This window comes from Eucyclogobius newberryi, unplaced genomic scaffold (genome assembly GCF_026437365.1).
Source record: "Eucyclogobius newberryi isolate DKJ021-1_F unplaced genomic scaffold, fEucNew1.0.hap1 SCAF_17, whole genome shotgun sequence".
Classification (NCBI taxonomy): Eukaryota; Metazoa; Chordata; class Actinopteri; order Gobiiformes; family Gobiidae; genus Eucyclogobius; species Eucyclogobius newberryi.
In genome coordinates, this window is record NW_027315801.1 from 7,547,847 (window position 1) to 7,574,748 (window position 26,902).

Genomic DNA, 26,902 nt, shown 5'->3' on the forward strand with positions numbered 1-26,902 from the left:
GGGCGGGCCCTCCTGAAGTAGAAGAAGTTGTTGTTTCAACAGAAACCGTGTTTTGGTCATGTGACGTGTTCTGAGACGCTTGAGAAGGTCGTGAAGCTCCGTCTGAAGTCCAGTCGTGGTTATTAGTTACTCCTGAGACCGGCGATTGTTTCATTAGCATGCGCTGTAACGGTCTGGACTCCCGATGGCGTAAGCCTCAGTGGAGCGTGACACATCTGTTCCTGGCAGCGGTGCAGCTCGGATCCTTTTGGCGCTGCAGAAACAGGGTTAAAAATACAATGGTCTCGACGTGTCCGGCTAAACGGCACAAAGTGTGGAGCGTTTCCACTCATAACGGCGCCAAACACACCTAAGCCTGGCTCTGTTCAGGCACAGGAACCCGCCGGCCCCCACTGAACCCCCGCCCCCCCTGACCCCCCAGTTCAGTCCTGGTTCAGTCCTGGTTCAGTCCTGGTTCAGTCCTGGTTCTGGATGTGATTCTCCTCCAAGTTTCTGCTTTTAAAGACAGGGGGGGGCTCTGGCACAGATTCCTGTGAACGTTGTTAATCTGCTTCTCTCTTATCGTCTGGTTTGATCTTGGCAGTGGCGTTCTGTCCGTTCTGGTTCCTCTCTGGTTCCTCTCTGGTTCCTCTCTGGTTCCTCTTTGGTTCCTCTCTGGCTCCTCTCTGGTTCCTCTCTGGTTCCTCTCTGGTTCCCCTCTGGTTCTTCTCTGTTTCATCTGTAGTTCCTCTCTGGTTCCTCTCTGGTTCCCCTCTGGTTCTTCTCTGGTTCCTCTCTAGTTCCTCTCTGGTTCCTCTCTGGTTCCTCTCTGGTTCCTCTGTGGTTCCTCTGTGGTTCCTCTCTGGTTCCCCTCTGGTTCCTCTCTGGTTCCTCTCTGGTTCCTCTCTGGTTCCTCTCTGATTCCTCTCTGGTTCCTCTGTGGTTCCCCTCTAGTTCCTCTCTGGCTCCTCTCTGGTTCCTCTCTGGCTCCTCTCTGGCTCCTCTCTGGTTCCTCTCTGGCTCCGCTCTAGTTTCTCCCTGGCTCCTCTCTAGTTCCTCTCTAGTTCCTCTCTGGTTCTTCTCTAGTTCCTCTCTAGTTCCTCTCTGGTTCCTCTCTGGTTCCTCTCTGGTTCTTCTCTGGTTCCTCTCTGGTTCCTCTGTGGATCCTCTCTGGTTCCTCTCTGGTTCTTCTCTGGCTCCTCTCTGGTTCCTCTGTGGATCCTCTCTGGTTCCTCTCTGGTTCCTCTCTGGTTCTTCTCTGGTTCCTCTCTGGTTCCTCTCTGGTTCTTCTCTGGTTCCTCTCTGGTTCCTCTCTGGTTCCTCTCTGGTTCTCCCTCGCAGAAGGAGGTCTCAGGAGAAGAACAGAACGTGCTTTTGTGCTGAGATGTTCCCATTCTTCATCCGTTCCCTCTGCGATGTCTCACGTTACGAGCGCCGTGTCATCACCTGGAGCTGACCTCTGACCTTTGGGCAGAGCTGAGGCTGTGACGTGGGCAGCGGGGCAGCCGTCTGGAGGCCCTAAGCCGGGTGCAAATGACGCAGAGAGGGGCCCTTTGGTTGCAGAGGGGCCCGGAGCTAAATATGGACACACACATTTACACTCAGCTGTATCATCGGGGGGAATGCAACAGCTGATTAGCCCGACCCCCCTTCACTAACCTCAATGTTTCCTGCTCGACTCGAACACGTCTGCTGCAAATGGAGCCTGAGGTTTGGCCCTGAGGGGACAAAACAATAAATACTGTGAAAGGCCCAGATCTGCATCTGTGACCAGCCGACACGAAAAAAAGAAGAATAGTTTTATTTACTTATTTTTATTTATCAATTTAACATTTTTATTTTTATTTATTTTCATTTTATTTCATTTATTATTGTAATCCTTCTCTGGACTGCACAGGTTCTAAAATAGAAACAAAAATACTTTTCAGAACAAAGACAGAGGCTTTAGTGAATCAAAATGTCAAAAGAAGAAACATTTTATTTGTAAATGTCACTTTATTTCAGACTTTGTTTGATCATAATGTATTTAAAATACTCTATCAACAGAAACTTATTGAAAAATAGAAAAACTATCACTGACTACTAAAATAATCGATAGTTGCAGCTTTTCCTGTTGAGGTTCCGCCCCCGGCTTGTTGCCATAGAGATGTCATTGCTTTGTCTGGAATGTTTCTCCGTATATTACAGTGTTCAAAGTATTGATGAGAATTAAAACACAGTAAATGAATCAATGCTCGAGGAATACTTTTTTAAAATACTTTTTTAGACAGGACAGCTGTCGCGTGAAACAGGGAGAGAGGAGAGACATTCAGAAAATGATCAAGCCCAGGAAGTGAACCCATGTCCAGCGTGTGCAGAAGTTGAATGAGTCTCTAAAGACTCAGACTGAACCGTCCAATCAGACGCAGCATGTTTATTTATCTCTTACTGAATAATAATTATGTAAAATCAAATTTTCTCCTCAGATTAAGAGTGCTTCACTTTTGGAACATTTCGGTCCCTGTGATGTGTTTTGCTTTCTTTTCCCTTTCGAGCGGCCATGTTTGTTTTGACCGTGCTCGTCACTGATTGGCTGTCCTGTCAATCACGTCCATCTGACCTCTGTGAGAAGAACCTGGCCCCTCCGTTCCTTGTGCGTCAGCAGAAGTGTCCAGTGCTCAATGGATATAAATATATATGTATAAATATATATATATATATATTTATATATGTGACTGGATCTGCTCCTCCGACATGAGGCTCTGCTTACCTCCTCCCCCTGACGAGGCCCTCCCCCTGAGGAGGCCCACCTCCTGCTGAGGAGGCCCTCCTCCTGAGGAGGCCCACCTCCTGCTTTTTAATATACCTCCCACGTCGAGCTTTCATAATTTAAAGGTTGCAAACGCTGTATTATTCTCAGTTTATTAATGGGAATATTCTCTGAATTATGCTATATCTGAACTCACAAATGCATAAAGATATTAAGTTCTGTCTTTGTATGAAGTAGAAAACCATCTTGAGTTTGGCGAATGAGCTTTAAAAACACGGAAAACCCACTGGAGTTATATTTAAAGGAAAACCAGGTCATGCAGCTTTAAAGGACAAATATTACTTTTTGTTTAGCTTTTAATTGTGTTATTTTGATTATTTTGTCCTCTGATTATTTCATTCATCCTGTTCACAAGATTCTCTCAGCCATCTCTAAAATCGGCTTTGTTTGTATTAGCACTGCATTTATGACTGAGGCGTCAGTAGAAGGTGCTGACATCAGCACAGATCTGACTGAGGCGTCAGTAGAAGGTACTGACATCAGCACAGACCTGACTGAGGCGTCAGTAGAAGGTGCTGACATCAGCACAGACCTGACTGAGGCGTCAGTAGAAGGTACTGACATCAGCACAGATCTGACTGAGGCGTCAGTAGAAGGTACTGACATCACCACAGACCTGACTGAGGCGTCAGTAGAAGGTGCTGACATCAGCACAGACCTGACTGAGGCGTCAGTAGAAGGTACTGACATCACCACAGACCTGACTGAGGCGTCAGTAGAAGGTACTGACATCAGCACAGACCTGACTGAGGCGTCAGTAGAAGGTGCTGACATCAGCACAGATCTGACTGAGGCGTCAGTAGAAGGTACTGACATCAGCACAGACCTGACTGAGGCGTCAGTAGAAGGTACTGACATCAGCACAGACCTGACTGAGGCGTCAGTAGAAGGTACTGACATCAGCACAGACCTGACTGAGGCGTCAGTAGAAGGTACTGACATCAGCACAGACCTGACTGAGGCGTCAGTAGAAGGTACTGACATCAGCACAGACCTGACTGAGGCGTCAGTAGAAGGTGCTGACATCAGCACAGATCTGACTGAGGCGTCAGTAGAAGGTGCTGACATCAGCACAGATCTGACTGAGGCGTCAGTAGAAGGTACTGACATCAGCACAGATCTGACTGAGGCGTCAGTAGAAGGTACTGACATCAGCACAGACCTGACTGAGGCGTCAGTAGAAGGCACTGTATGTTCTGAAATATCTGCAGACGTTACAGATCCGCCTCCTTCACACGCTCCAGAAGGATCCAGTGCCACATGCCTGAATGACAGCGATATCTCCCATGAGTCTCTGCACGGCTGCAGCAGGGGACAGACAACAGACAGATGACAGACAGACCACAGACAGATGACAGACAGACCATAGACAGATGACAGACAGACCACAAACAGACCACAGACACACCAAAAACAGACCACGGACGGACACAAACAGACTACAAACAGACAAGAAACAGACCACAAACAGATCACAAACAGACCACAGACATACCACAGACAGACCACAGACACACCACAAACAGACGACGGACGGACACAAACAGACCACAGATGGACCACATACAGACCACAAACAGACCACAGACAGACCACAGACATACCACAAACAGACCACAGACAGACCACAAACAGACCACAGACACACCAAAAACAGACCACGGACGGACACAAACAGACTACAAACAGACAAGAAACAGACCACAAACAGATCACAAACAGACCACAGACATACCACAGACAGACCACAGACACACCACAAACAGACGACGGACGGACACAAACAGACCACAGATGGACCACATACAGACCACAAACAGACCACAGACAGACCACAGACATACCACAAACAGACCACAGACAGACCACAGACAGACCACAGAGAGACCACAAACAGACCACAGACAGACCACAAACAGACCACAAACAGACCACAAACATACCACAGAGACCACAAACATACCACAGAGAGACCACAGACAGACCACAAACAGACCACAGACAGACCACAACAGACCACAGACAGACCACAGACAGACCACAAACAGACCACAGACAGACCACAGAGAGACCACAGACATACCACAGACAGACCACAGACAGACCACAGACAGGCCACAAACATACCACAGACAGACCACAGAGAGACCACAAACAGACCACAGACAACTGACAAACTAACGACAGATAGACCACAAACATACCACAGAGAGACCACAGACAGACCACAGACAGACCACAGACAGACCACAAACAGACCACAGACAGACCACAAACATACCACAGACAGACCACAGAGAGACCATAAACAGACCACAGACAGACCACAGACAGACCACAAACAGACCACAGACAGACCACAACAGACCACAGACAGACCACAGACAGACCACAAACAGACCACAGACAGACCACAGAGAGACCACAGACAGACCACAGACAGACCACAGACAGACCACAAACATACCACAGACAGACCACAGAGAGACCACAAACAGACCACAGACAACTGACAAACTAACGACAGACAGACCACAAACATACCACAGAGAGACCACAGACAGACCACAGACAGACCACAGACAGACCACAGACAGACCACAAACAGACCACAGACAGACCACAAACATACCACAGACAGACCACAGAGAGACCACAAACAGACCACAGACAGACCACAGACAGACCACAAACAGACCACAAACAGACCACAGACAGACCACAGACAGACCACAAACAGACCACAGACAGATCACAGAGAGACCACAGACAGACCACAGACAGACCACAAACAGACCACAGAGAGACCACAGACATACCACAGACAGACCACAGACAGACCACAGACAGACCACAGACAGACCACAGACAGACCACAAACATACCACAGACAGACCACAGAGAGACCACAAACAGACCACAGACAACTGACAAACTAACGACAGACAGACCACAAACATACCACAGAGAGACCACAGACATACCACAGACAGACCACAGACAGACCACAGACAGACCACAAACAGACCACAGACAGACCACATAGAGACCACAACAGACCACAGACAGACCACAGACAGACCACAAACAGACCACAAACATACCGCAGACAGACCACAGAGAGACCACAAACAGACCACAGACAACTGACAAACTAACGACAGACAGATAAACAGTTTAAATTATTAACTGGTTCTGTAATAGATCATAATTTTGCATTTTTTGTCCGTGTAAAGCACAACATCAATGTGAAACGTCTCCGTAGCAACAGGTCCCTTGACTTCCTGTTCTGTCTCATTTACAATGCGCTTCAAACATACATCGTGCAGTTCTTTTGACTCATATTTGTTTCCACTAAAGACAGGGTCATTCAAACGTGCAGGAATCACATCATGAGTAACACAATGATGAAATATCATCTGTCCTCGTAAACGTAAACGGAGGGCGACAGCAGCTTTATTTCCGTTTGACCTTTGACCTTTTGCCTGCATCTCACAGCCAACACTTCCACAGACTCACAAAGACAAAAGTGTAAATCTGCTGCTTCAACTATGTATAATATGTAAAAGAAAAACATCTTCACATATTGTCTTTACGTTACAGTTTTAATATGTTTCTCAAAAGTCTTTTACTTGCTTGTTCTTATGTCGTCACGATTGTCATTTTCAACACTAAATAATTGCACTTTGTCTATCACAGTCTGTGGTCTTTTATTCTGAATTATTCAACTTATTTATGAATAATCGTTCACTTTTCTACACACGGGTTATAAAACGTGTCCTGAGCCGAGAAAATAGTTTTTTTTACGACTGAAATTGAGTCGTAAATACGTGAAAATGACGTCGGAAATGTGACAAAAACGCTATTTTGTCCATGAATGTGCTCCTCAAACTGCTTCATCTGGTCACATTTATGAAAACAATCATCTTTTGCGTTTGAAAAGATTTATGGAAAGAGTAATCGCTTCTATATTGAGACTAATCGATTTGCAAAATGGTTGTTTGTTAATATTTATGTTTATATTTATTATTTGATTGCCATCTTTTTGTGTCTCACGACGTCAGGCACTTTTGTGGTGTTTATTTGTCTTGAATTTCAGCGTCAGATTTTATTTATTTTGGGTTTATTTTAGTGACTTATCTAGAAACATCATGACAAAATACATTCCGTCAATAGGGGGCAGCACTGCAGCACTTGAACGAAGTTAAAGATGATTGATTAAATATGTGTTTCTTCTCCAGTACGTTTATATTCATATCATAAAAGCAGCTGTTTGTGTCAAAATGAGACCACTGCGTACACTCTGCATCTGATCACAAACCCTTTTACGGCCCAAAAAACAGGAAGTGTCGCAAACCTCCGCTCTGGCCTCTGAAAGTCGTGGCGATGACTTACAAACGTGAATTATCGGGCTGCACCGAACAGAAAGTGAGAAGTAACGTGTGTTTTTTTTAACTTTGTTTATTCCTATTGGTCCGTCGTCTGATCAAAGAAAACCGCCAAATGTGAAAATAAAGCCGTAACACTCGGGCGTGGCGTGCGATCCGCGTCACGTCTGTTGCCGTGGCGGTGAGCGTGCATTTGTGGACTATGACTAACGTGTTAATTGTGGCCGTGGGATTGATTTAAACCTGTCGCACAAAGGCAGCTGCCGTTTGGGCCGGATTAAGAGTCACTTATCGCTGGAGCTGGAGCGGGTAAATACTGGAGCTGGAGCGGGTAAATACTGGAGCTGGAGCGGGTGAATGCTGGAGCTGGCGCAGGTAAATGCTGGAGCTGGAGCAGGTAAATACTGGAGCTGGAGCAGGTGAATACTGGAGCTGGAGCGGGTAAATGCTGGAGCTGGAGCGGTTGAATGCTGGAGCTGGAGGGGGTAAATGCTGGAGCTGGAGCAGGTAAATACTGGAGCTGGAGCGGGTAAATGCTGGAGCTGGAGCGGGTAAAAGCTGTAGCTGGAGCGGGTAAATACTGGAGCTGGAGCGGGTGAATACTGGAACTGGAGCAGGTGAATGCTGGAGCTGGAGCGGGTAAATGCTGGAGCTGGAGCGGGTAAAAGCTGTAGCTGGAGCGGGTAAATACTGGAGCTGGAGCGGGTAAATACTGGAGCTGGAGCGGGTAAATACTGGAGCTGGAGCGGGTAAATGCTGGAGCTGGAGCGGCATGTCCATACACATTCCTCACAGACAGTGTTTTAATGGGTCCATACACATTCCTCACAGACTGAGCGTTTTAAGGGGTCCATACACATTCCCCACAGACAGAGCGTTGTAAGGGGTCCATACACATTCCCCACAGACAGAGCGTTGTAAGGGGTCCATACACATTCCTCACAGACAGAGCGTTTTAAGGGGTCCATACACATTCCTCACAGACAGTGTTTTAAGGGGTCCATACACACTCCTCACAGACAGAGCGTTTTAAGAGGTCCATACGCATTCCCCACAGACAGAGCGTTGTAAGGGGTCCATACACATTCCTCACAGAGAGAGCGCTTTAAGGGGTCCATACACATACCTCACAGACAGAGCGTTTTAAGGGGTCCATACACATTCCTCACAGACAGAGCGTTTTAAGGGGTCCATACACATTCCCCACAGACAGAGCGTTGTAAGGGGTCCATACACATTCCTCACAGAGAGAGCGCTTTAAGGGGTCCATACACATACCTCACAGACAGAGCGTTTTAAGGGGTCCATACACATTCCTCACAGACAGAGCGTTTTAAGGGGTCCATACACATTCCCCACAGACAGAGCGTTTTAAGGGGTCCATACGCATTCCCCACAGACAGAGCGTTGTAAGGGGTCCATACACATTCCTCACAGAGAGAGCGCTTTAAGGGGTCCATACACATACCTCACAGACAGAGCGTTTTAAGGGGTCCATACACATTCCTCACAGACTGAGCGTTTTAAGGGGTCCATACACATTCCTCACAGACTGAGCGTTTTAAGGGGTCCATACACATTCCCCACAGACTGAGCGTTTTAATGGGTCCATACACATTCCTCACAGACTGAGCGTTTTAAGGGGTCCATACACATTCCTCACAGACTGAGCGTTTTAAGGGGTCCATACACATTCCCCACAGACAGAGCGTTGTAAGGGGTCCATACACATTCCCCACAGACAGAGCGTTGTAAGGGGTCCATACACATTCCTCACAGACAGAGCGTTTTAAGGGGTCCATACACATTCCTCACAGACAGTGTTTTAAGGGGTCCATACACACTCCTCACAGACAGAGCGTTTTAAGAGGTCCATACGCATTCCCCACAGACAGAGCGTTGTAAGGGGTCCATACACATTCCTCACAGAGAGAGCGCTTTAAGGGGTCCATACACATACCTCACAGACAGAGCGTTTTAAGGGGTCCATACACATTCCTCACAGACAGAGCGTTTTAAGGGGTCCATACACATTCCCCACAGACAGAGCGTTGTAAGGGGTCCATACACATTCCTCACAGAGAGAGCGCTTTAAGGGGTCCATACACATACCTCACAGACAGAGCGTTTTAAGGGGTCCATACACATTCCTCACAGACAGAGCGTTGTAAGGGGTCCATACACATTCCCCACAGACAGAGCGTTGTAAGGGGTCCATACACATTCCTCACAGAGAGAGCGCTTTAAGGGGTCCATACACATACCTCACAGACAGAGCGTTTTAAGGGGTCCATACACATTCCCCACAGACAGAGCGTTGTAAGGGGTCCATACACATTCCTCACAGACAGTGTTTTAAGGGGTCCATACACATTCCTCACAGACAGAGCGTTTTAAGGGGTCCATACACATTCCTCACAGACAGAGCGTTTTAAGGGGTCCATACACATTCCTCACAGACAGAGCGTTTTAAGGGGTCCATACACACTCCTCACAGCCAGAGTACCGAGCCTGTTGCCATGGCGGTAGGTGCTGAGTGTGTAGAGACAGGTGCGCAGGAGGAACCTCAGTGTCTAATTGTTCCAGGGGGGGAAGCACCTCCTCGCGGCGCCTTCAAGAGTGCGGCTGCTATTTCAGGCCCTGGTTAGAGTTACAGTATGCGGAGTATTTACAGCGTAATCACAATCACTCCCTCGTTCTGGACGGCGCAAACGTGTCGAATGCAAAATCTACTCCAATTCCTTCTCCTTTTGGGTCATTTATGAAAGGTCTGAAAGAGAGCACTGTTGCAAGAACATATTTAGAAGTGCGATATATTGCCGTGTAGGGATAAATTATGACGCAAATGTGACCAAAACTTTTTGGACGTTTTACAATGGAGTTTTATCTGCAGATCACAGACAAAACGGGAACCCTGTGCGGAGAGGGAAGGCGGTGCTTTTTGAGCTGGTTGTAAAGAGAGCAGGAGGTTTGGGAGCACAAAGAGAGGACAGAAGAGGAGGCGACGGTCTCTCCTACTGCTCTCGTTCCTCGCCTAAAACTCTACTGTCTCTACTGTGCTGTGCGTCTGTAGGTCACATGAGACCGGTCTGTAGATCTCAGACGCGTTTTGAGCCTCGGCCCGGATCCAAATCGAGTCATAAGTGAATGTAAATCCGGCACTGTGCTGTTTAGCCGTTTTACTTTCGTGTGTGAACTGTGTGAACCAACCCGACACTGCACTTTTATCATCACACACTCGTAAAGTTATGAGTGATTTGTTCTAATGTGTGTTTTTATCTGCGTTTGCTGCAGAACGACTCACGCAAAGGGAAAGTCTGACGGAGCCGACCAGGCGGCTCTGGCCTCCAGCGGCGAGGCCAGCCTGGCACGAGCCGTGGCCAAAGAGCTCTCGCCCTCCTTCTACCAGCCGGGTAACCAAACACACCCTGAATCATGTCTGGACTTAGGCCTTGACTCGGTTTTTTTTCATCCACAATCAGAATGACTTGGAGACACACACACACACACATTACAATATAATAACAACAAAACAACAAAATCCTAAATAAGTAAAGCAATATGTTGAAATTTAGATCTTATCAGTTTGCCTTGAGAAACGTTTATTGCGTGAGGACTCGTCGTTACAGCCTTGAGATGGTGTGAGAGCTCAACTGTGCGGCTTCTACATTTGGAAATCTAAAAATGGAGCGTCTTATTGCGTTCTGGAGATTGTTTCATTATGTATATCCAGAGACATGCTCTTTACCGACCCACATAGCCCCACACTAACCTACATAGACCCATACTGACCCATGCAGACCCACACAGACCCACACAGACCAACACTGACCCACGTAGACCCATGTAGACCCATGCAGACCAACCCTGACCCATGTAGACCCACACAGACCAACACAGATCCACACTGACCCACACAGACCAACACAGATCCACACTGACCCACACAGACCAACATAGTCTCACACCGACCCACACAGACCAACACTGACCCATGTTGACCCATGTAGACCCACACAGACACATTTACTCAGTCACTTCACTCTTAATTGAGTCTTAATTGTTCAAACAATCACACAGGGAAGTGTGGGGAAGGCGGGGCTAGGGGGTAGGTGAAAAGAAGACTTCTCCGAGCACCCGAGTCTCAGTTGCAGGACAGAAAACAGGATTAACTCAAACATGCTCAGATCAAAACACAACTTTGAGCAAATGACGAAGAAACATCTTTGTAACAAGATTAAAGCTCATTAAACTTGATTTGGTCATTTGAGCTTTTAACCATGTTTTAACTGTTTTCCCTTCTCATTTACCCTCTCAAAGTTTGTATTTAGAGTGATTTATACAAGTTTGAGTCACCTTTATTCTTTTGCATTCAAGACGATGTTACGCCGACTTTCACCGATCCCAGAGCCACGCCCACTGCCACTGTCCTAAATTAATGTGATTTAAAATGTCCAAAAACATGAAACATTGATCTACAAGTGTCATAGATTTTAACTCCACACAATGTTTTGTCTCGTCCCCCAGGCCCCGAGTACCTGAAGAAGCGCGCCCTGCAGGAGGCGCTGGAGGGCAGCGAGATCGCCGACACGACGATACACGAGCCGCTGCTGGCCGAAGAGGAGCCTTTACCCACGCCACCGGAGAGCCCCGTCCCCAACGAGCTGGACCACCTGCTGCCCGAGTCTTCGCCCGCCCGCACGCCTTCGCCCAGCCCCGGCATCACCGCCGCGGCCCGGGACGACAAGCTCCTCAGCCCCGGATCCTGGACCGAGGGACGAGGGAGCGCAAAGTCCAACAGCAGCAGGTCGAGCAGTCGCCCAACTACGCCGTCCGCCCCCGAACCTGCACCCGAGCCCGCGCCTGAACCTGCCTCCGAACTCGAGCCCGCGCCCGAACCCGCCCCCGAACCGCCCCGTGCCCCAAGCCGACAAAGTGACAAAATCGAGCAAGATCTGGAAATCCAACCTCTTCAGAAATTAGAAAACGCGAAAGAATGTGACGCTACGACAAGAAACAGCCTAATATCGAGAGGTTGGTAGAGTCTAGTCACATTTACTCAGTCACATTTACTCAGTTACATTTACTTTCAGACGCAGAGGAACCAGCGCCGCGCCCCACGTCCAAAACTTCCGCCAAAGCCGTGACTCCAGAGCCCAAGCCTGAGAGAGCCCCTTCGGTCCAGGAGAGGGCGCCGTCCGTGTCCAAAGTGGAGTCCAGGGAGGCGAGCAGACCGTCCAGCAGAGCCGAGTCGAGGTCAGCGGCCAAGAGGCAGCCGAGTCCCGCCCCCAGAACCCGACTAGAGGCCAAAACGCCCGAGCCCAAACCCGCGGGGGTCAAACCCGCGGAGGTCAAACCCGCTGTGGCCAAACCGGCGGCGGTCAAACCCGAAGCTAAAGCTGAAAACAGACTGAGAGCCACAGGAGCGAGTCAGAGCAAAGAGGAGGCGGCGGACGCTCTGGATCTGGAGGTACGTGTCGGGAGGTGTGGGAAAAGTGAAGGATTCTCTTCTGTTCCTTGTTCTTTCTTTGTTTTTACCATTCATTTTACAGCTTTGTGGTCTTAAAACACTGAAAATGGAGTATGTGCTGCCCCCTGTGGTTTTATTATTATCAAAGTCAAATTCAACTGAACAAAATATACATCCATCATCAGGACGGAGAGAAAAACAGAAGAGAACACTGAATAATATTACGTTTGGTTCCTTAAAGGCACAGTACATAACGTTTTACCGGTAAAACACCAGCAGCTTTGGCACATTTTTCATCGTTGGAGATTTGAATTTAGTTTTGTTTTCTTGGACAGACTCAAAGTACGTGTAGACTCGTTCTTGTTAATGGTTTGAAAAGAGGTTTGTATTTGTAATTGAACCTGAAACCACACACCCCTCGCTCGGGCCGAACAGACACGCCCCTTTGGCGTGAAAGCACCGCCCACAAATGTCGCCGCCATCAACATTTTGAATCTTTTTAATACCGCAGGGTCTTTTTTATGTCTCTGAACCATTAAAGACGTAAAGATGTTATATCTCATTTACAAAGTCGACGCAGCGCTGTTAAATCACTAAATTAAGGTAGTAATTATCTCATTAAACATGGAACCGACGTCAAAAGCCGGTTCATGTTTTTCTTTCACGGAGAAAACAAAACACTGCTGTGGGTCAGACCTCCTGTTGTGGGTCAGACCTCCTGCTGTGGGTCAGACCTCCTGCTGTGGGTCAGACCTCCTGTTGTGGGTCAGACCTCCTGCTGTGGGTCAGACCTCCTGCTGTGGGTCAGACCTCTTGTTCTGGGTCAGACCTCTTGCTCTGGGTCAGACCTCCTGCTGTGGGTCAGACCTCCTGCTGTGGGTCAGACCTCCTGCTGTGGGTCAGACCTCTTGCTCTGGGTCAGACCTCCTGCTGTGGGTCAGACCTCCTGCTGTGGGTCAGACCTCCTGCTGTGGGTCAAACCTCCTGCTCTGGGTCAAACCTCCTGCTCTGGGTCGGACCTCATGCTCTGGGTCAGACCTCCTGCTGTGGGTCAGACCTTTTGCTCTGGGTCAGACCTCCTGCTGTGGGTCAGACCTCCTGCTGTGGGTCAGACCTCTTGCTCTGGGTCAGACCTCCTGCTGTGGGTCAGACCTCCTGCTGTGGGTCAAACCTCCTGCTCTGGGTCAAACCTCCTGCTCTGGGTCGGACCTCATGCTCTGGGTCAGACCTCCTGCTGTGGGTCAGACCTTTTGCTCTGGGTCAGACCTCCTGCTGTGGGTCAGACCTCCTGCTGTGGGTCAGACCTCTTGCTCTGGGTCAGACCTCCTGCTGTGGGTCAGACCTCCTGCTGTGGGTCAGACCTCTTGCTCTGGGTCAGACCTCCTGCTGTGGGTCAGACCTCCTGCTGTGGGTCAAACCTCCTGCTCTGGGTCAAACCTCCTGCTCTGGGTCGGACCTCTTGCTCTGGGTCAGACCTCATGTTGTGGGTCCGACCTCCTGCTCTGGGTCAGACCTCCTGCTCTGGGTCAGACCTCATGTTGTGGGTCAGACCTCCTGCTCTGGGTCAGACCTCCTTCTCTGGGTCAGACCTCATGTTGTGGGTCAGACCTCTTGCTCTGGGTCAGACCTCCTTCTCTGGGTCAGACCTCCTTCTCTGGGTCAGACCTCATGTTGTGGGTCCGACCTCCTGCTGTGGGTCCGACCTCCTGCGTCCTGAGTATAACCCGAGTGTCTCTTGTACTTGTCAGGGTCCAAACACCGTCCTGATCTCCATGGTGATCCTCTTGAACATCGGTCTGGCCATTCTCTTCGTCCACATCCTGTCTTGAGGTACTTCACTTCAGGTGAGAAATCGGCGAGTATCATAGTGTAAGTGTAATAAAAGTAATTTAAATACAATATATAATAACTATAATAATAAGAACAGTGGAATAGGGGGGCGTGTGCAGAGATCTGGGCGGCAGTCACTGTTGTGTCAGCAGTGCAGAGTACCAGGCCTTCTTCCTGGAGTCCTTGGGAGGGGTACTGGCCACTGCACCGACCGGGGACTCCGCTGTTCTACTGGGGGACTTCAACGCCCACATGGGCAATGACAGTGACACCTGGAGAGGGATGATCGGGAAGAATGGCATTAATACATCAAAATGTTGTAAATATTCTCCATCTAGAAGCTTTCAGTTGCCATATTTCAACTTGTATTTAGTTGATAATCTATTATCTCAATGTGCAAAACTACTAAAATAATGGTTCTTTGCGGTCCCAGTTATACGTGTTGTGTCATAGATGAATTACCCACGTAAACTGACGCGTCGCTCGTTGCAGGTTGGCAGTGGCACGTTGGCGCCGCCTCACAGGACCAGAAAACGCTTGGGCCTCCTGCAGACCGCCGCCGGGGCTTCGAGTTCAGTGACGAAACTCTGAGACTCGGCCCGGAAAAAGGGGGGAGAGAGAGAAACTGGGACAATTCAGGACAAACAAGTGTGTTAAAGTCGGGACGGTGGAGGGAGAGAACGTCTGTGATGGAGGGAGCGGTCCACGTTGACGGAGGGAAAACCGTGCGGATGTTGCTTATGTACTGACTGAATATTCTCACCCAAATGCCTTAAACAGGATTATTTAGCAGCACACGTGTGAAGAGTGTGGGAGTGTGTCGTTACGTCCCGTGTGATGTTGTTTTCCATGTTCCGCGGGGACTTTTGACCGAGTCGCAAACATCCCGCGTCGCGCTGTAATTCTGCCCTTTGTCTGTCCGTCTCAGAGCACCTGCTGATGTCACGGGGTGGTAACCGGTTTGTTTTTTTTAGCGTTGTTTAAACTGCGTCCACGCGCCCCCTGCTGGAAAACAGTCGCCATTTGTATGAAAAACATAAAAGACTTGTTACAAAAATATGTGAAATGCTTAACGTTTAAATCACGCTATTTATGATTTTACTTTAAAGAAGAAGGAAAAATGTTAAATTATGAAGTGTTAAATATGCATTTAAACACTTGCGATAGGCAAATTAAAGCTCATCTTTTACGCTCATCTGACAATATATATTTATTTGAGTAACAGTAATAATTTTAACATCCATGCGTATGTTTTATGAAGGTTTAAAGGGCCTGTACCTGCTGTCTCGAGTCAAGACAAATACTCTTTACAATAAATTCAGACTGAAATATAAAATCTGTCGCTGTCGAGAGGGACAAAAGAAACTGTAGGCGGATACTGTACATCAGAAGAACTGCGTTTACGTTGTACCTCACTCGTCGACACACGGACACGCCTTAAAACTGAAGTATTTGGATTGTACAGAAGGAGAGGGTAAAGGTCCCGTTCCAGCAGCAGATTCAGCCTTAATGCAGCGGTCACGGGTTCACGAGTGCAGCGGGAACATTGTGTGTGGCAAGGTCAGTCCTGTTTGCGCGTCCAAACTCACGGATCGGGCCCTTTAAACCGGCGCCGTCTGTCGTTCGCACTGTTGTGATCTTCACTGTGAAACGTTTCATTTTCACCTGTTTGTTTTTGTCACTACGATCATTCTCCTGTGATGACGACACTGTGCTGATTGTACTGTATTACGGAGGTAGTCTGTTGCTATAGTGACCTCTCGTGTAGATGTAACTGTAAACGTGCCCACCTGTGCCCCGTGTGCCTGTCTCGTGCCCAAGAGGTCAAACAGAGCTCTCCGTTCAGATGTGCTTCACCCACTGTTTACTTTACCTACTGCTCCGCTGATGCAGCAAATAGTTATGGGCTGAACTAGGGTTAAACCAGGGCCAAACTAGGGTTAAACCAAGAGTAAACCAGGGCTTAACCAAGACTGAACCAGGACCAAACCAGGACTGAACCAGGACTAAACCAGGGCTAAACTAGAGCTAAACCAGGACTAAACCAGGGCTGAACCAGGACTAAACCAGGGCTAAACTAGGGCTAAACCAGGACTAAACCAGGACTTAACCAGGGATAAACCAGGACTAAACCAGAACTAAACCAGGACTTAAACAGGGATAAACCAGGTCCAAACCAGGACTAAACCAGGACTAGCTGCTCTAGATTTTTAAAGTCCATCTTGACTTGAGTTAAATACAGAGGGTAAAACAGAGGATAAACGTCTCTGCCGCCCCTGCGCTCTCCAGGAGGTGGCGCTTGTGAGCGGAGGGCCCTGTACGCCTGAGGCTGAGCTTGTACATTTGTGAATGGCTTTTTTGGATGTTTCATGATTTTATTTATGTTTCAAACTCAATGCTGGACGCAGTCTTCACACCCCGGCATCCCTTCTGGGCCCGCGGCCACCTTTTGTATGCAGGGCACTCACGTTGAATGTTTTGTAATTTATTTATGTGCATGACACATCAGTCACCACCGACAAGTAGAATACACTTTTTTCAAGAGATGGTGAAATGTGACAACCACGATGTGTAGATTCTGTAATATCTCAAGTATTTGTACATTTTAAACATTTTCGACAGCATTACGCAAACACCAGCAACAGTTATGTAACTAATGGTGACAGTTCAACTATAGAAAAGGATCATAATTGTATTTTGATGGTCGTAATAGTATAATCTGGATTGTGAAAACTCCAAAACGTGCTCGAAAATACCTTTTTACTACAAAGACAGTGACATTATTCAATCAAAATGTACCAAAATCAAAACCCGTTTGATTTTCTTCAATAATACACAACAGTTGTGAATATTCTCCATCTCAAAGGTAGATAAATGGATAAAAACACATATTTCATCCGGATATTTAAATAACCGTTAGTTGCAGAGAAATGAAGACGTTTGCTCTGTTTGGCAGAACATTTAACGATTACAGCACGTTTCAGGAGTAAAAGTTAGGGTTCTACGTCCTTAGACTCCACGCTTAGCTATATCGACTTTATCGTGGGGCGAAAACTGTAAAAAACGACATTGACGGATGAGAATTTTGTCGATTCCCTGGAAAATAAAGTACGATTCTTAACTGCAAGTCTTACAGCGAGTTACGTTTGGTCGACCTGTGAACAAATAAAAAGATGTTGATCTAAATCTGGGGCTCTTTGTTGACCTCAGCGAAGCACGCCAGGTTGTCACGGTTACAACTGGTTTGGTCCCAATTCAGTTTGTGTAGCATCAACTTCAGTTTTATGAGATCAATCAGTCTGATCAAGAATAGTCAAGTTAAGTTTGAAAAGTGTTAGTGACTGATTAAGTGTTAATGTAGCGTTCAGTTTGGTTTTATTAAAGTCATAACAAATGCTGCTCCAACAGCCCCAAAGCTTTACTCCCTAGGGCCATCTGGTGCCCATAACAGTTACTGCATATGTCTAGACTTGAGTCTGTACCACATTAAAGGTTATGATTACAGGCCAGGCCACGCGTCAGACCTGCTGAAGGCCTCGGGGGCCACATTTGGTCCCCAGGCCATAGTTTGGACACCCCTGCTCTAGAAGAGAAATATACACAGGAAACAGAAATTGAGCAGTTAAAATGACTTTATTCAAGATTTTTTTAAAGGAATGATGGAGTGCATGTTAATACTCTTCCCCCTCCTCATCTTCATCTCCCACACTGTCTGCTCCCACCTCTTCATAATCCTTCTCCAGAGCGGCCATGTCCTCACGGGCCTCAGAGAACTCACCCTCCTCCATGCCCTCTCCCACGTACCAGTGCACAAAGGCCCTCTTGGCGTACATCAGGTCAAACTTGTGGTCCAGCCGAGCCCAGGCCTCTGCTATAGCAGTGGTGTTGCTCAGCATGCACACGGCCCTCTGCACCTTGGCCAGGTCTCCTCCAGGGACCACAGTGGGCGGCTGGTAGTTGATGCCCACCTTGAACCCAGTGGGACACCAGTCCACGAACTGGATGGAGCGTTTGGTCTTGATGGTGGCGATGGCGGCGTTCACGTCTTTGGGCACGACGTCTCCACGGAAAAGTAGACAACAGGCCATGTATTTGCCGTGACGAGGGTCACATTTCACCAACTGGTTTGCTGGTTCAAAGCAGGAGTTGGTGATCTCAGCCACGGAGAGCTGCTCGTGGTAGGCCTTCTCAGCGGAGATGACTGGGGCGTAGGTGGCCAGAGGGAAGTGGATACGAGGGTAGGGCACCAAGTTGGTCTGGAACTCTGTCAGATCCACGTTGAGGGCTCCATCAAAGCGCAGAGAGGCTGTGATGGAGGACACGATCTGACTGATGAGCCTGTTGAGGTTAGTATATGAGGGACGCTCGATGTCCAGGTTCCTGCGGCAGATGTCGTAGATGGCCTCGTTGTCGACCATGAAGGCGCAGTCGGAGTGCTCAAGGGTGGTGTGGGTGGTCAGGATGGAGTTGTAGGGCTCCACCACAGCAGTGGACACCTGAGGGGCGGGGTAGATGGAGAACTCCAGCTTGGACTTCTTGCCGTAGTCGACAGAGAGACGCTCCATCAGCAGAGAGGTGAAGCCAGAGCCGGTGCCTCCTCCAAAGCTGTGGAACACCAGGAAGCCCTGCAGCCCCGTGCACTGGTCGGCCTGTGGAGACACACCGTTTAAAGAGGAGCTCATAATGAGACACACACACACCTTCAGACGGCTCGCACCAGTTTGCGGATCCTGTCCAGCACCAGGTCAATGATCTCTTTGCCGATGGTGTAGTGACCGCGAGCATAGTTGTTGGCAGCGTCCTCCTTCCCAGTGATCAGCTGCTCGGGGTGGAACAGCTGTCGGTAAGTTCCACTGCGAACCTCATCTGTGGAGAAGAAAATTAGATTCAACAAAGTGCGACCAGAAGAAGAAAAGCCTTTAAGTTTTGAGACACTCCTGAACTTTGGTAATAGTTTAATGTGTTCCGCACCAATGACAGTGGGCTCCAGGTCAACAAACACGGCCCTGGGCACGTGTTTCCCAGCCCCAGTCTCGCTGAAGAAGGTGTTGAAGGAATCATCTCCTCCACCGATGGTTTTGTCACTGGGCATCTGTCCATCAGGCTGGATCCCATGCTCCAGGCAGTACAGCTCCCAGCAGGCATTACCAATCTGCACTCCGGCCTGGCCCACGTGGACTGAGATGCACTCACGCTGAGGGGAAACAAATGCACATTTGTATTTCTGCTAAAGTTGTAGATGTGAGGTCTTAATGCAAGAGTAGCAGCTCCTCAAGGAGGCATGATGGATCATTTGTCCATTAGATTTTTTTTGTCAAAACAACCTGTGTAATTTGCATCGAATCAAATTCTTGAAATTATAGATGCAAAAATATTGTTTTTGCTGCTTCTTGGCCATCACTCTGCAAAGAGATTAAAATAAACTCAGTGAAAACACCTAGCGTGACATTTGAGCTCAAATAATTCCGATTTACATTTTGATTGAGGCAAAAAAAATATGAAAAATACAAATAAATAGTAATAACAATAATAATAATAAAAAAAAAAAATTCAGAATGAACACTGAATATTGACTGTTCCATAATGTTGTAAAGATAAAATTTAATTTTCTAAACCAACAGCTTAGATATTTAATGAAAAATAATTTAGTTCTTTAGTCAGTGTCTGCAATTAAACCTAAAGTTTGTCTTATTTATGAGATTTATTTTGAATGAAACACTTGTTAAAATTAGCATTTAATTTCAATACCAGTTCTTCAGATCTCAGGGCGCATCATGCCACAGACAAGGCCCAGAACCTGCTCTGGATTTTCAAGGTTAAAGCATCCAGGAAATATCTGAGGATCCATGAACAAATATAATTTATCAGGACTAACTGCAAACGTGCCCTTACACGCAGTGTCCAGAGGCACTGACCAGAGGCACTGACCAGAGGCACTGACCATCACTAATCGGTCAAAGTGCGTCATCGTGCAAGAATCGATGAGGCTTAAGATGATAAAAGCAGAAAGGCCAGTGAAGTGAGATGTGAGCATATAAACAGTTGTAGAGCCTCAGAGCAGCTGCTGCGGCCTAAATATGAACCAAAGAATCTGACCGGAGGAAAGAACCTGACCGGACTGGTGATTGTCCCACGTGCGTAACCGGCAACAACGGCTCCTTTAAGAGGGAATTTATATGAAATATCCACATATTTGAACAAATACTCACCATGATTGGTCGACAGAGAAGAGAAGCAGCAGACGAGAGGAGAAAGGAGCAGCAGAAGTAAACTCTCACAGCAGAGACCTCGATGCGTCTCAGGCAAGAATCAACTCTGGAGATGGCGAGAGGGTGGGGCGTATTTATACCGCGTGCGTCAGCCAAGAGCGGGCGCGGGAGCGGATTGGCTGCTGAAGTCACGTGCCCCCTGTCTCATTGGACAAGCTCCAAAATCAAATTTATGACGCGACAAAATGAAGCATCTTTGTAGACAAAGAGCGCAGCAGCAGCAGCAGAAGAAGGGAGCGCGAGTCTGCGGCAAATGTCACGCACTAAACCCAAAAGAGATGATATACATGTATGTGTATATGTATATATATATATTTATATACATATATACATATGTATATATATATATATATATATATATATGTATATATATATATATATATATATATAATCAGAATCAGAATAGAGTTTATTGCCCACAAACAACAAAACATTGAACAATGAATACAAAATAATAGACAATGAATAGCTACCAGATATATTAAAAAAATAGGTAAGTAAAATTAAAATAATGTTAGGAATAGGCATGATATATACATAAGTAAAATATGTCGTGCAATAAAAGTGAACAGTGCAGTGAGTGCAAGATGCTTAGGCTGTGTTCATGAGTCCAACGGCAGAGGGAAAGAAACTGTTCTTGTCCAAATGGACCGTAGCCTCCTGACTGAGGGGAGTGGCTCAAATAGTCGGTGTCCAGGGTGAGAAGGGTCGGCTGTGATCCGACCTGCTCGTCCCAGATCCCTGGAGACGTACAGGTCCTGCAGAGATGGAAGTCTGCAGCCGATCACCTTCTCAGCAGAGTGCACAATGCACTGTAGTCTCTGTTTGTCCCTGGCTGTGGCTCCAGAGTACCACACGGTGATGGAGGAGGTGAGGATGGACTCAGGAAGTACATCCTCTGCTGGGCCTTCTTGATGAGGGAGCTGATGGTGGGCTCCCACTTGAGGTCCCGGGTGATGGTGGTGCAGAGAGAGCGGAGGGAGTCCACAGTGGAGATGGGGGAGTCTGAGATGGTGAGGGGGGGCTGTGACTTTCCTGTATGTATATATATGTATGAATATGTATGTATTTTTACATGGATTAACATGGATTTCAAATGTACTGTAAAAATGGGCAGCGAAATAGAGATAACTTTCAGAAAATTGATGTCAGGGTGTAATGGGGTCTTATCCATATTTATCACAGGTTCACCTGGGAAGACTCAATAGTTCTACATGGGAGCAGACATAAAATGAGCTTGGACACTTATTTCGGGAAAATGGCAAGAAATGCATGAAGAAAATGCCAACAAGAACCAGGCTGGCCTTGCTACACCAAAGCTAGGGGCTGGCGGTAATCCCTGCGTGTCCAGACTCCGGGTCATACGCCGCATCTGCACCAGCCGCCACATGCCCAGGCTCCGCCTCTAGCCACCTCCCATGTCCTCTCCCGCTCCGGATCGGATGCAATGGTGGAGAAGTCCCAGAGCAAGATAGACCCGGTGATTATGGTGGATTTACGGTATATTATTAAGATAAGATAAGATATTCCTTTATTGTCCCACATGGGGAAATTTCATTGGTGCAACGCAGGTAGATACAGAGGTAGATACAGAAGAACAGATCACCTATAGGAAGTCTGAAAAACACTTTCAGTAGAAGATCTCCTATAAATAAATAAAAACTCCCATAGACAAATGAATAAATAAATACATAAATACCATTGCATGTGATCACAACAGTAATTGCACATGAATATGTGTCACGACAGCACATAGATTGCACATGAATTTCATAGTAATTCATAGTAATGAATTTCATAGTAATGAATTTCATAGTAATTGCACATGAATTGCACATGAATTCCAACAGCAATTGCACATATGACAGAATTGCACATGGTTAGGTCAGTATTGCGAGTGTTCAGTACTAACAGTTTTTGTTATAAAGTCTGACAGCAGCAGGAAGGAAAGACCTACGGAACCTTTCCTTCACACATCGAGGGTGGATCAGTCTCTCACTGAAGCTGCTCTCCAGAGCGGAGAGAGTGTCCTGCAGGGGGTGACACTCATGGTCCAGCATAGATGTGAATCTAGCCAGGACCCTTCTGTCCCCCACCTCCTGCACCGAGTCCAGAGCACAGCCCAGGACGGAGCTGGACTTCTTGATGACTCTGTCCAGCTTCCTCCTCTCCCTCTCTGTGATGCTGCTGCTCCAGCAGGCCACACCGTACAGGAGCTGATGCCACCACAGAGTCGTAGAAGGTCTTCAGGAGTGGCCCTGTCACTCCAAAAGACCTGAGTCTCCTCAGGAGGTAGAGCCGACTCTGGCTCTTCCTGTACAGTGCGTCTGTGTTATGAGTCCAGTCCAGTTTGTGGTTCAGATGAACACCCAGGTACTTGTATGAGTCCACTCTCTCAATGTCCCGTCCCTGGATGTTCACTGGTGAGGGGGCAGTGGGGTGGCGTCTGCGGAAATCCACCACCATCTCCTTGGTCTTCCCCGCGTTGATGAGGAGGTGGTTCCGCTGACACCAGTCCACAAAGTCCTGCGCCAGTCCTCTGTACTCCGCGTCATTGTCGTCCGTGATGAGTCCGATGATGGCAGAATCGTCAGAGAACTTCTGCAGGACACAGCTGTCTGTGTCATGTCTGAAGTCTGCAGTGTAAAGGGTGAAGAGAAAGGGCGCGAGGTCCGAGTGTCAGACACACAGTTCCGGGCTCTCACAAACTGGGGTCGGTCTGTGAGGTAGTCCAGGATCCACTCTGCCAGGTCATACTCCACACCAGCCGTCTCCAGCTTGTCCCTCAGGAGCAGCGGCTGGATGGTGTTGAAGGCGCTGGAAAGATCGAAGAACAGAATCCTCACAGAGCTGCCAGGCTTTTCCAGGTGAGAGAGAGAGCGAGCAGCAGGGAGATGACGGCGTCCTCCACTCCGATGCCAGACCGATATGCAAACTGCAGCGGGTCCATGGCTGAGCTCACGGTGGAGCGGAGGTGGTCCAGGACTAGCCGCTCCAGTGTCTTCATCAGGTGGGACGTGAGAGCCACTGGCCTGAAGCTGTTGAGGTCTTTGGGGCGCGGTGTCTTAGGCACAGGTACCAGACAGGAGGTCTTCCAGACCTGTGGTACCACCCTCAGCTTCAGGCTCATGTTGAAGACATGCTCCATAACTCCACACAGTTCATCTGCGCAGGACTTAAGGAGCCTGGGGCTGATGCCATCAGGTCCTGCTGCCTTCCTCACTTTAATCCTCTTCAGCTCACTCCTCACCTGTGCTGCTGTGACAGTCAGTGGTTGGCAGGGGGACTGTGTGCTGGGGGGATGGGTGAGTCCAGGCGAAGTGGGGAGCTGATGGTCCGGGGCAGATAAGCGAAGAGGAACAGATGCAGGGCATTGTCCAGCTGTGGAAGAGGGAGCATGCAGCTGTGCAGGGGGAGGGGCGGGTGACCGATCAAACCTCAAGAAGTGAGCATTTAAATCATTCACCCACTGTAGATCCCCCTCTGTCTGGGCAGGGGGGATTTTGAAGCCCGAGATGGTTTTCAGGCTCCTCCACACTCCCTGAATGTTCTTTCGCTGCAGCTGCTCCTCCATCCTCCTCTTGTAGCCGGCCTCAGCCTGCCTGATCTTCCTCCTCAGCTCCTTCTGCACAGTCCTCAGCTCCTCCTTGTTCCCTGACCTGAAGGCTCTCTTCTTCTCCTTCAGCAGAGCCTTCAGTTCACGGTTAATCCATGGCTTGTTGTTTGGAAAACACCGCACCGTCCGGGAGGGAACAATGTTCTCAAAACAGAAGTTGATGTAGTCCGTGATGCACTCTGTGATGGTGTTGATGTCCTCCCCATGTGGGTCATAAAGCTCAGTCCAGACAGTGGTGCTGAAGCAGTCCCTCAGAGCCTCCTCGCTCTCAGCAGACCACATCCCCACCTCACGGGACACCACAGGCTGCCTGCGCACGATGGGTTCATACACAGGCCTCAGATGTACAAGGTTGTGGTCCGAGCTGCCCAGGGGAGGGAGGGGGGAAGAAGAATAAGCCTCCTTGGTGTTGGCAAAAAACAAGTCCAATGTTCTATTCTCTCTGGTGGGGCAGGTAACATACTGGGTGTATGTTGGTAGAACAGAAGAGGGAGAAGTGCGGTCACCAGAGATGAGGAAGAGAGCCTGTGGATGCTGTGTTTGCAGCCTACAAGTGCAGGAGAGCAGTGCTTCACAAGCATCTTCAGCATTGGCAGACGGGGCCACATAGACTGCGATCAAAATCACATGTGAGAACTCCCGGGGCAGATAATATGGCCTCATGCCAATAGCCAATAGTTCAACATCCCTGTTACATAGCTGCTCCCTCACTGTGCAGTGTTCGGGTTTGGACCAGCTCGTGTTCACATACACCGCCAGACCTCCACCTCTTTTCTTCAAGCATTCTCTCGTTCTGTCCGCCCGCAGCAGATGAAAATTGTCCAAACCTACAATAGAGTCTGGCATTTCTGCTGTCAACCAGGTCTCTGTGAAAATCAAGACGCTGCTGTCCCTATAAATCCTCTGGGACCGCATGAGGCTCGCTATTTCCGTCATTTTATTTTGAAGGGACCTCACGTTACCCATGACTACTGCGGGAACCGACTTCCTGTTTGTCCCTCTCTTCTCTCGGAGTTTACGTCCAGCCCGTCTGCCTCGTTGCGTTTTCCTTAGGATGTCCGCCGGGATAACGTGACGATCTCCGGGTAAGACGACTGTTCTCCGCAGTTTCATGAGTTCCTCCTTTGTGTAAACGCGGTACGGCGCCGGGCGGGGGGCGGGGCCGGAGCCGGGGGACTCAGAGCCAAGACACATCGCAACAACACGACGAAAACACTCAATCCAGCCGAATAAAGTCAAAACAAGTTAATTTAAAGCGATTCCAGTGCGTGTCCCGATCGTTCGTGAAGTTCCTCTTTCATATAAACGTGTACATAAACGTGTACCGACGACACGCCGTACTTTAGCGCGGCCGGAGGGCGCGGGGGGGGGCTGGTGGGCTCGCTCGGAGCTAGCTGACAAGATTACAAAGACAATGGACCCAAAGATAGACATGGCCCTGGTTGAAATTCATTATTTGAAATCCTAGAATGGCAAACTGGACACTTGGACCACAGAGGTCGAGGAGGCAGTCTCTGAGTGGCAGAATTGACAAACCAGGTACGTGTTTGGACAGACAAACTGGACAACCTGGAGAACCGAGAATGCAGATGATTTGCGGATTTTTGGCATTTCAGAGGACACTGAGGGTAGAGATCAGTGGCGGCTGGTGGTACAATTTATAGGGGGGGCTATTTGACATGACCGTGTTTTTGTTTTTTTTAAATGTCCAAAATAGAAATTTTTAACATTGACTATATGGATACATATTTTAAATACACATTTACAACTGAATTAATTAAGTAAACACACTTTATTTCCACTTTTGTTAAGGATAAGTTAGAAGTTAAGCGATACTTAATGCCTAGCGTTAGCCTCATGCAAGTAATAAACTAAAAAAAACTGCGTGTTTGTTTGTTTGTTTGTAACGTAGCACCGGGTTTGACAGATCACATGTCTCGGCTCGGATTAATACGAAATCAGCCGCTTTCAACACGAATAAAGCAGCGAACAGTTGAGCAGCTCATTCTGAGTCGTTTTGGACGTACCTTTTGTCACAGATGTCTGTAGATGCAGTTTTAAGACGTAAACACGGAAAACACGGCGTGTGTGGCACTTCCGCGCGGCACGCGCACATGCCTCAGTCTCTAGCGTAAACATGATAGAGTTGATGGAGACGGCAGTCAGGGAGCTGTTGATTTTGGAAATGTTGTCATTGAAGGCAAGGAGGAAAGAGTGATGTCCGGTGGCTGGAGCAGCTTGTTGACGGTGGAGAACAGGGTGCGGGGGCTCCGGTGAGAGCTATTGATTAGGGTGGAGAGGTGGGCAGATTTGGCGGCTTGGAGAGCATCATGGTAGGAGGAGATGTGTAGTTTGAAGGCTTCGGCATGGACGGTGAGGCGGGTTCTTTTGAGGAGTCGTTCGAGTTGGCGGCCAGTCTGCTTCATGGTGTGGAGTTCAGAGGTGTACCAGGGGGCGGGGTGGATGTATGAGACAGAGGAGGTTTTCCAGGGGGCTAGGGAGTCGGAGAGAATGGTGTTGAGCATGGCAGCATAGTGGTCG

The 26,902-nt window shown here is 48.3% G+C and overlaps 2 protein-coding genes across 2 annotated transcripts in view; one reads left to right on the plus strand and one right to left on the minus strand.

Moving 5' to 3' along the window:
- Window positions 1–17,663, plus strand: part of jph2 (junctophilin 2) — a 29,633-nt gene extending 11,970 nt beyond the window's left edge. The window contains exons 5-9 of the mRNA XM_072448847.1: window positions 10,471–10,589; window positions 11,704–12,210; window positions 12,270–12,646; window positions 14,395–14,490; window positions 14,969–17,663. Coding sequence (XP_072304948.1) covers window positions 10,471–10,589; window positions 11,704–12,210; window positions 12,270–12,646; window positions 14,395–14,475 — 1,084 coding nt within the window. The 3' untranslated portion in view covers window positions 14,476–14,490; window positions 14,969–17,663. The remainder of the gene's footprint in view (window positions 1–10,470; window positions 10,590–11,703; window positions 12,211–12,269; window positions 12,647–14,394; window positions 14,491–14,968) is intronic.
- A 466-nt stretch (window positions 17,664–18,129) lies between these two features.
- On the minus strand, window positions 18,130–20,864 carry LOC140362704 (tubulin alpha-1B chain-like). Its single transcript, XM_072448860.1, has 4 exons — window positions 20,686–20,864; window positions 19,448–19,670; window positions 19,194–19,342; window positions 18,130–19,125 (listed from the first exon to the last, which is right to left on the minus strand). Exons 1-4 carry the CDS (start codon window positions 20,686–20,688, stop codon window positions 18,148–18,150), a joined length of 1,353 nt encoding a protein of 450 aa, XP_072304961.1. The 5' UTR covers window positions 20,689–20,864; the 3' UTR covers window positions 18,130–18,147.
- Between the last annotated feature and the right edge of the window lie 6,038 nt (window positions 20,865–26,902).